Raw genomic sequence first — 9,974 nt, 5'->3', positions numbered from 1 at the left:
ATATAAGTATAGAAATGTGTAAGTAAAAAAATGTGTAAGCAAAATTTTAACTTTAGTTATCCAGATTATAACAAATAGACAAAAATCAATAAACACTAATTTCCATAAAAAAAAAATTATAATAATATAAGACGCGATTCAAGTCTTCAATGCAATTTTTAAACCTATTATTTTTATTAGTTCTAAAAATCTCCGCTACGAGCCGCCACTATCTTTGCTGCAGATCGAGGTGTACTAATCCATATGTATCAACAACATTGTATAATATTTTTGAGAAAATTACATACTTACTTTAGTGATTGTATGACAAAGATCGGATAAGCTTAACACCTAGACCCGTATACCTTTTGTACACCCTTTATTCTCAATAAAAAAAAAACGAGGTCGTAGTACAAGTCAACGACAAGTCAAACGAATTTTTATTTTCAAATTTTACAATTCAGTATATAATAATAAATTAAAACACATATGACTTCTATTTTCAAGTAATTTATATGACGTAACTGTATAACAATTAATGTTACAAGTTTGAAGTCATTTCTTGCTAAAATATAACAAATGAAAAATAGTGATCGGTCAATTTTTACCACATCTTTCATTTGATTACTTAGACTATAAATTTATACTACTTAAAGATATGAGAATTCCAAAAAGAAAATTTTACGTTTTTTCTATTCATTTCTTAACGAATGTCGTATGCTATTCTATTCTCGTTCTATAAGTAATTAAATTGCATTTTTACTTCAACATTAAATAACTCAGCAAAAAAGAATCATACCGCAATCTAAATGTGCGCAAATAAAAAAAGAAAACTCACGTTTCCATATAAATATTATTTATAATTATTGTTTATAATTATTGTTTCCAACAAACATTGTGTGATTTTTAGTTTATGCAATACAACTTGACAAACTTCATGCATTTAACAGATCTTGATTTATTATGTAACACTATAAGAAACAAATAAACTGTACAGTCGTAAAACATCTAAAAACTAAAGACTACAAAACTACAAAATAGTTTTTAAATAATCTCACAGTGTGTATGTGCTATTATTTTTATGGAAATTATACCTTGTTAAGTTTTCCATATTTTTCACAATTAAGAGAATACAATAATCTATAATACACATCTATAATATTTTCTCTTATATTCTCCATCTGATTATAAGTTACATAGTAAACTATTGTTGTTGAAATATATAGTTACATATAGTTATAAATATATATAACTACACATACAATAATATATAATTATAATTAATATAATATCAAAATGGCCCTAATAACTTGAAATAATACGATGTAATAGCAGATAGGAATATTTTTAAAATAATATGACTACACATAACAAAACAAATGATCTTTATTTTTAATTACCACGATACAATGATGAATCCAGACGAACCTTTAATCTTCAATACCACGACTGAACAACGATTATTATTATTATTTTCTAGCAGCTTATATTGTTACATGAATACATAGACGTCTCGGACAGGGTTCGTCTTATGGCAGCATTAATTTTACAAAGTCACTTATGCTTACATGTATTATTACATAAATTCCAATATTAATTTTATAGGAATCAAAGTTCAATCGAATAATTAATTGCAATTTCGGACAAACTCTACAGACCCGCATGCGTAATGCATTAAATAAATTACATTAATATATATATATATATATAATGTAATTTATATGTATTAACGTAACATATTATATATATTCCTATTCACTGCTATTATTTGCTCTGTCATTTCTCTGTTATAATATTTTATATATAATTTTATTTCTAATATGCTGGCCAGTATGACAATTCGTACAAAGTTCATTGATAATATGAAGCTTATTAATATATTGTAAGCTTGTTAATATAGTAATCTTAGCTTTGTGACTACTTGCGACTTTATAATACTTTCAGAAAATAAAATGCTATATGTAATACAATTACACATTGAAATTAAAATAAAGTCTTTTATGGATAAACGAAAATTTCTTTCTCAAGATTTTACAAGTGTAATATTACTGTGGAAACATCATAAGCCGATTAATTAATTGATAAAAAATAAATATTCAGCAGTGGCCAGCAGCAATTTTACATAAATTTACTTAAACACGTGATAGAAGTACAGAAATGATGAATCATTGATTTAGCGTATTCTTCAAACGAATTATTCTCATATAAGCGTAAAAATGTGTATTTAAATATATTATATATAATAAAGATGTTATTTATTATATATAACATATTTAAATACACATTTATTTTAACAATTTTACGTAAATTCACTTAAACACGTGATAAAAGTACAAAAATGGCGAATCATTGATTTAACATATTTTTCAAACGAATTATCCTCATATATGCATAAAAATGTGTATTCAAATATGTTTTATGAAACAAAACTGTTATTTAATATAGTTAATATTTTATATTAACTATTTAGTATTTAACGCAGCATATATTATATGCAGTAGAAAATATAACATCAACTTAATATTTAGAGCTTCAAAGCTTATTTGGATCTACTAGCTTTGTCTGAATGTTCGATTATTCGATTATAACAGATAAATTTAATGTTTTATTTCAGGTGGTTAGAGGATTTGAATTTTCTATAATACTCGAACAGTCGAAGCGTCAAATCCGAATCCGTTCGCAGCGGATTTCATCAAATAGAAGTGTTCGCGGTAAATTTAAATATGCTTCTCTGACAAGTCAAATTTGACAATCAATAAATTAATATTTCTTGACATTAAATTAATGACAATCTGATTCGAATTCGACTCGATATTGATTTTAGTTAGAACCAAATAATTGTCCAAATTATAGTAATGGAATTGGAAGTTTTCGTTTGAGATTTTTATATTAGAACCGATCTCGCATATCGGATAATCAGATATCCGAGTACTTTTCCTTTTCAAAGTACTACTCAAAAGTATACTTTCGAGTTTATGTAGCTGCATTCTGATAATCACTGTCAGTACTATACTATAGATTTTCAGTACTGGCAAGGAAAATATCAAGACGTAATCACAATATATTACGTATTTTCATAAAATTATAGTTCATATTTCCATAACACCGATTATAGATTTATTTACATATTTCCGGACTGAATCCAATTAAGATAACTTCACATGCGTTATTGCTTCGATGGAATAAATTTGTCGCGGAAAAATGTAAATCGACCTTGACAATAATACCGTTATCTCTATTCTCCAATAATATTGAGAAAGAATCCTAAATATCCTACTCCAATGAGTAGAAAACTAAAATTTCGTAATAAACAAATAAATAGCTACTTCTATTTTGACAGAATCTACCTACAATACTGTAAATATTATTCGTAAAGTTATTAAGTCTTTGTCAGTAACTTTTGTCAATATTGAAAGTCAAAATGTAACATTCATAAAGCAATCCTATACGCAATACGTATACATACGCATCGTATGTTTATTTTATATTTTCTAGCAACAAAAAGTTGTATAGGAATACAGAACATTTACATACAGCAGTCAGCCGTTACCATGAAGATGCACTTTGCAGATTGTATACGCAACAATAATCCCTTTCCCAGTTTTAAAAGTATCTCTGAAGAATATTAAACCATCATTAAAATGCGTGTGATTTCAACTTATTATGATGCATGTAAGTAACAATAAACCAAGCCTAAACAAATGCTACAGGTACAATACTAACCTCTGGATAATCATCTCTCCTGACATTTGCAGGATAATAATCGACAATCAGCGGACGTGGCCGTTGGCCGATACCGGTAGGTTGCTGTAGGCCGCAGGCCTGCTCCTCATTCGTAAGCACAGTCACCAAAGTGTTGATGACTTTCTCGTCTAACGCCGACATAGCTTTGTTCGGTGCCTTCATACGTCTGAGGAACAGAGCGTTCCACTTTTGTCGCAATTGTAAGAACAGATCAGCTGTTTCTGGATCGAGTTTGAACACTACCCAGTCATCGAGCTTGAAAATAGCCCCTTCATGTGATTCGTCGACTTCTGAGTCTGAATCGCTTTCCCACACAGCTGTAAACACAACATGTATGCTTTGTACAACATGTATCGTACGACAGCGTTTAAAAATCATACAGTATGCGTGAGAAATCGTCGCTTACCCTCAGCCTCATGCAGTACATCCATTGGTAACCTGGCCGGTCCGCTAAAGAGAGCTACCGTTAGTGGATTGACAAGCGTAACAAATTTCACATGACAGAAACGTCCCGTACGGCTCATCTCTTCGTAAAGCAGCCAATCGCATGGTAAGGCCTGCACATTGGCTGCGTGTGTTTGCGCGGACGTTGTTCTCGGAGACTTTGGGAAGTCTCTCAAGGTCGAAGAGGGATGGAAGAACACCTTGACCTCTTTTCTATATGCGACAAAATATTAAAAGTAATTTTATGAATCATCTAAGTAGTAAGAGGCGAGTATTCTAAATTAAATAAACGTCACGTACTGAGTTCGTAACTGCAAATGATCGCGATCAACGCGAATCAAGTTGGGATATAAACCCGCAGTCAGCGCCGCTTTCACGACCGCCCAATTTTCCGAATTGGAATTTAAATCTCGAATGTCGCTGGGACTCCTAGCTCTGACAAATCCGGACGCGCGCAATTGGCCGAGAAGTTGCGTACGCATTCCGACTACCATCTCCATCACAGGCGCGGAAATAAAATTCTTCTCGCAGAAGGCACGTTCCTTGCCGGACGCTCTAGCATTCTGCCAACCCTGAAATGCTCGCAACACCACCATGTGATCTGAAAACGTCCCAGTGGCGAATTTTTTTCGTGCTGCAGTCAAAGCTCTCTTTTGCGACGGCTGCGATGGCAGTATGAAAGGATCCCTACAATAAAATATATGTCATAGTAACGAAAAATTGTACAAAATAAATGATATGTTATATATTAAAAATTATAAGTTTCGCATATCTAAATATTTAATTCGGACTCTCAGATTCCGGAAATTTTAAATCCGTCTCCGACTACAGATACTGTCCAGTACTGCGTACTATCCGAATAATTCACGAATAATAGATATTTAGAAATTATGGATAATTACGGATAATACTGGATAAGCTCAGGATAATCGTTTTCTAAAATATGAGCGAAATTTCTCTGGCCGAGAATAATTTCTTCTAGATTTCGGAAAACTGTTATCCCCAGCTGCATTAACCGCAGAGACATTCGTTGTCCGCGGATATTCAGATAATATTGCCAGTAACTCGGATGTCGAAGAAGTAAACTGATTTTATTCAGTTTAATTTTGTCTCGCACAGATATCCGGTATTCAGAAAGAACAACGGAATTCAACACCCATCCCTAGTATATATCTAAATGTACACCTACTTGTATGCCAAACTGCAAACGATAGTTAAGATGGGATCCAGACATTTCAGGACGACGGCATACAACAGCATTTTACCGAGCCTCGGCTCAATTGGCAAATCCAACAAGTGACTTCCCATCTCAGTTAAGTCCTCCCAAGGATCCAGCGCGTCGATCGTCTTCAACAATTGAACCGCATTTCTAGTGACCACGTTGGACGGCGGCTCCAAAGCTCTGTCCAAGAATTCGGCTATAGGCGTGTTTCCTGGCGTCAGGTATTTCGTGTACAAGCACAACTCTTGTAACGGTAAGCGCAGAATCTCGGGTGTTTGATAAGGTTGCATACTGTTGTAACGCATGGACGAAAACATGCGATAACAAATTCCTCTCTTACATCGACCCGCTCTACCTTTCCGTTGCTTCGCGCAAGCCTGAGATATCCAATTTGAAGTCAACGTGCACACACTCGATATAGCATCGAAGGATTTCTCCTTGACCTTGCCTGAGTCAATAACGTATACAACGTCGTCGATCGTGATGCTAGTTTCCGCTATATTCGTAGAGAGAATAATCTTCCGTGTGCCATGCGGACTGGGCTTGAACACCTTCTTCTGATCGTTGGTATGCATGTTCGAATGGAGCACGTACAAGTTGTAACGTAAGCCCTGATTCATCTTCTTCTCCTCGGCATTTACCTTCTCCTTCATCGTGACTATATCGTCGTATCCCGGTAAAAATACTAAGATAGAGCCGGGCTGCATCTTCAGGTGAATATGAATGATTAATTCTAACAGTAGATCGTAATTGATATTGTCATCGTTGAACGTATGGTGATAGATGTCGAGCAGCATTTTGTCCTCTTCAGAGAGCGACGTCTCCCCGGCACGTGTCAACTCGTCGTTCGACACCGCGCAATCGTAAGTCTTCATGTAAGCCTCGATCAGCTCAGCGCATTCGGTCTGATTCATCTTTCTAGCCCAGTCCAACGCGGTCCACTCGTTACCGGCCCTTAAATTAAGATTCGCGCCTAAATTCAAAAGCTGCTCGGTCGTGTTTATGCAGCCTCTACCCGCAGCAACCATTAATGGCGTCACGGAAGTGCTGGAGTGCTGATAATCCACAGAGACGTTCTCAGAGAGTATGAAATGTAAAAGCTGCGCGAAATTGTCCTCTGCGCCATTCAACCACGCGTCGGAAATACTCTTGTCCATTTCTTCCATCAACCAAGGCTCTAACTTGACTTTCTCCGGTATAGGGTCGCTATGCTGGGCTAGAATCGGCGCCGGCAGCAGACACTTTTCCTTCGTGGCTTTTCTACCGGAATGTTGGGGCTTGTACTGCGTCCAAGATTCCAAAACCTTCCGTTGATCTTTCAGCTTGAAGAATTCCTTCTTCATCGCGAGCATCTCTTTCGTCATGTAACCAGTCATTTTCAAGATGTCCTCCAGGAAGTATATGTCCACGTCGTATGTTCGGCCGGGGACGTTGATAACGGTGCATTTATTGAAGTATTTCTCGAATATGTTAGTGTCCATCGTAGCACTCATCAGTATTAGTTTCAAGGAACGATACTTGACCAACGCGTCCTTTAAAGCTATCAAAAGAAAATCACAGAATCTGTCTCGCTCGTGCACCTCATCGACGATGATATGCGTAAGCGTGGACAAGGCAGAATCGCCGCCCATTAAAGTACGAAGCAATACGCCATTTGTACAATACGTCAGGAGAGTTTTCGGAGCTACTCTGCTCTCTAATCTTATCTGATATCCGAATGTCTGGCCGATCTTTTCTTCTCTCTCAAATGCCACTCTCTCGGCCACAGTCACCGCCGACAGGCGTCTAGGTTGTGTACAAATAATTCTGCAAGCCTGATGCTTTTGCTGATAGTGCTCCAGAATATACTGTGGCACTTGAGTGGTCTTACCACATCCGGTTTCACCTGCGATTATGATTACCTGATGATTGTTCAATGCAGTGAGGATCTCTTCCCTTGCATTAAAAATTGGTAGGGATTTGCGGAAATGCATTACATCAAAATTGGTCTTCAGTTGAGGGATCTGAGGTATGCTGCTATTCAACCTGCCCATTGCTTTAGTATTCGTATTTACTGCAACAGCAAACATATTCTTAGAGTTTAATTGAGCTATTAATATAAACTAAAAATATTTGAAAAAAAAAGAAAGTTTAAGGGCCCTTACATTATCTATCTCTTTTTAATAGCTTCAGAAGCAAGAAAATATATGCTAAAAATTCTTGCAGAATACGTTAAAATAAAAATATATATCCATAAAGTAACACTTGCAAAATTGATTAAACAAATTTGTAAGATATTCCATTAATTTGTCGTAAATTAATGTGACATACAATTCATTTTTTTAATCTATTTTTTCACCTATTTCTATTTATTTAATTTACAATAAATTAATTGTTAAAGCAAAAGGAGAGTACACAGAATATCTTACAAATTTGCTTAATTGATTGCAAATGTTATTTTATGGATATATATTTTTACAACATATTTTACATATTTTACAAGAATTTTTAGCATGCATTTTCTCGCTTCTAACGTAATTAAAAAAAGATAAATCTAGGTCAGGAGCCTTAACAATTACGTCAATAAAGTGGAACCTGTATATCACATGTATTACTTTATAATTTATACAAAAAACAAAGTTACCTCTTAATCAAAATTCTTACTTACCATCAGTATTGAGAGGACGCTCCCTTTCAATTGGAGGAAGCAGATCTTGATATTCTTTTTGGTTCAATGGAAAAGTATGTGCCAAGTTATATATGCTCTGCTTTGAAGCATTCTGCAATTTTACTACAGTATCAGCTTGGACTATCGTTGAACCCTCTCTTTTATACACAGTCAGGAATCGGTTCATACCCTTTCTGTGAAACAAAATGTCATTGAGATAATTCTGTTTGTTAGATGAGACAAGATTTCTATTCAGATTTTTATTCAGAGTTACCCTCGACTTTTCGACTTCAGACCAAGGACTCTGGCTAGTTCATGAATATATCCTCTCTCTTCTGCTGTGTACGAAGATGGGAACTCTAGCTCCTTTTGATCTGGAGTGTCCAGAAGTTTCTTTAGAGTTAAATTTACTGCAATTCTAGTGTCCTCCCCTATGGGACGATGTCTTTGATTTTTTCTACGTGGCATGGTGAATATTCAAATATCACCTGTCATTAAAAAACGAATATTAATTCAACAAATTAATGATTATTATTGTATGGTTATTACACAAGTAGTTGTGATTATTTACAGCAATAACAAATCTACGAAAGCCTAGACTAAAAACTGATCTGTCACAGGAACATCTGTCGCAGGTTGAGCTCGTAAAAAAGTGAACGTGCGAAGCAAATGTTGATATTTACTCATTAAACTGACACGAACTTGACACAAAATATATTCTCCAAGCAGTAGAGACCCCGCCTCGAAGGAATCGGAGAAATTGGACAATCGCCGAGTGCACTGGTCGCCAGTACGCTTCTCTAACAAAAGAGAAAAAAAGAAAAACGCACGGCCTACGCTCGTACCAATTTGGAACGAGACATCCCAAAGTCGCAAATCCCGCACCGGAATATACTCAACAATGTTGCGATATAAAGTGCGGAACTGCGCACGCCATCACACTCACATAGGTAGCACTCGCGATTGCACGTAAAAATGAACTTATCTCACGAAAAAATCTATAGGTAACAGAAATCAAGATGGTATCGCAATAAATAAACCGCCGATAAATGTTAGAAAATATTTATGTTCAACAATAGACGTCAGCTCCATCTGTGAATCTCAACTCGTATTTCCTCCGAAAATATTTCATGAGTAAGGTCGTCATTTCATTCTGTTTTCTATTACTGGGGCCTTATGCAGGATTTACATTGCGTCCGATGTCCGACGTATGACGTCCGATATCCAATAAAAGAATAGCTTTCCAATGGAGAATTGAATTCTCTATTAGAAAGCTGTTCTCCTATTGGATATCGGACATCGTACGTTGGCATCGAACTCGGTGTGAATCATGCATTATTCTCGAAAAATATCGCATACGATATTTCGATAAAAAGCTATAGTATACGTCACATAAATTATAGCTTTTCATCGAAATATCGTATGCGATATTTTTTAAGAATACGGCCCCTGAACTAGTGTACACTTTCATGGAACTTAAAAAGAGACAGATATATAGATAAAATGTAGTGGAAGAAAGATGAAAGAGACTAGTGCAGCCAGTTCAGCAATAGAAAACAGACCCATTTTCACTTGCACTTCATACTCTTTCCTTGGTCTGTTCTTTTCAGCTACACTGCTAAATTGGTGCAATAAGTAGAGTGAGAAAACATGTACTTGTCTCACTTTAACTTATTGCACCAGTTCAGCAGTATAGCTGAAAAGAACAGAACATCTGTTACTCGCTCTTGAATATACATTTATTTTCTATTGAACGCAAGAGTGTAAACAAGTATTTTCAATCGCGATGTTGTTCGTCTTTCTATCTTCATTTTTTTAACTCTTAGCGACAAGCTCGCTGTGCCTTCCTTGCTGCATAATACAACTTTACTTAATATGACATATTGTTTCTGCTTTTTAACCTTATACTACATTCCAAAACTGTCGTTGGAGAAAACA

At 35.3% G+C, this 9,974-nt stretch overlaps 1 protein-coding gene across 3 annotated transcripts; it reads right to left on the bottom strand.

Annotated features, from left to right (window-relative positions):
- Positions 1-1,347: 1,347 nt before the first annotated feature.
- On the bottom strand, positions 1,348-9,154 carry LOC116851073 (3'-5' RNA helicase YTHDC2-like). Of its 3 annotated transcripts, none has more exons than XM_032830112.1 (8): positions 8,608-9,154; positions 8,311-8,524; positions 8,037-8,230; positions 5,357-7,442; positions 4,468-4,854; positions 4,130-4,380; positions 3,703-4,040; positions 1,348-3,594 (listed from the first exon to the last, which is right to left on the bottom strand). In XM_032830112.1, the coding sequence occupies exons 2-8, from the start codon at positions 8,502-8,504 to the stop codon at positions 3,583-3,585; spliced, it is 3,462 nt and encodes a 1,153-aa protein (XP_032686003.1). In that variant the 5' UTR covers positions 8,505-8,524; positions 8,608-9,154; the 3' UTR covers positions 1,348-3,582. The 3 variants fall into 3 exon arrangements, with proteins under 3 accessions (XP_032686003.1, XP_032686004.1, XP_032686005.1); XM_032830113.1 differs by having other exon boundaries at positions 8,720-9,154; XM_032830114.1 differs by having other exon boundaries at positions 8,739-9,154.
- Between the last annotated feature and the right edge of the window lie 820 nt (positions 9,155-9,974).

This window comes from Odontomachus brunneus, unplaced genomic scaffold (assembly GCF_010583005.1).
Source record: "Odontomachus brunneus isolate Ranch 3 - 2012 unplaced genomic scaffold, Obru_v1 Obru_scaffold_165, whole genome shotgun sequence".
Lineage (NCBI taxonomy): Eukaryota > Metazoa > Arthropoda > Insecta > Hymenoptera > Formicidae > Odontomachus > Odontomachus brunneus.
Note: the sequence above shows the minus strand (reverse complement) of the source record. Positions and strands in the feature narration are given on the sequence as shown.

Coding starts and splice junctions, on each gene's coding strand:
- LOC116851073 (XM_032830112.1), bottom strand. CDS start 8,504: ATGCCACGTAGAAAAAATCAAAGACATCGTCCCATAGGGGAGGACACT. Junction 7,443..8,036: donor GCGTCCTCTCAATACTGATG/GTAAGTAAGAAT, acceptor TTGCTGTTGCAG/TAAATACGAATACTAAAGCA. Junction 4,855..5,356: donor GTTTGCAGTTTGGCATACAA/GTAGGTGTACAT, acceptor ATTTTATTGTAG/GGATCCTTTCATACTGCCAT.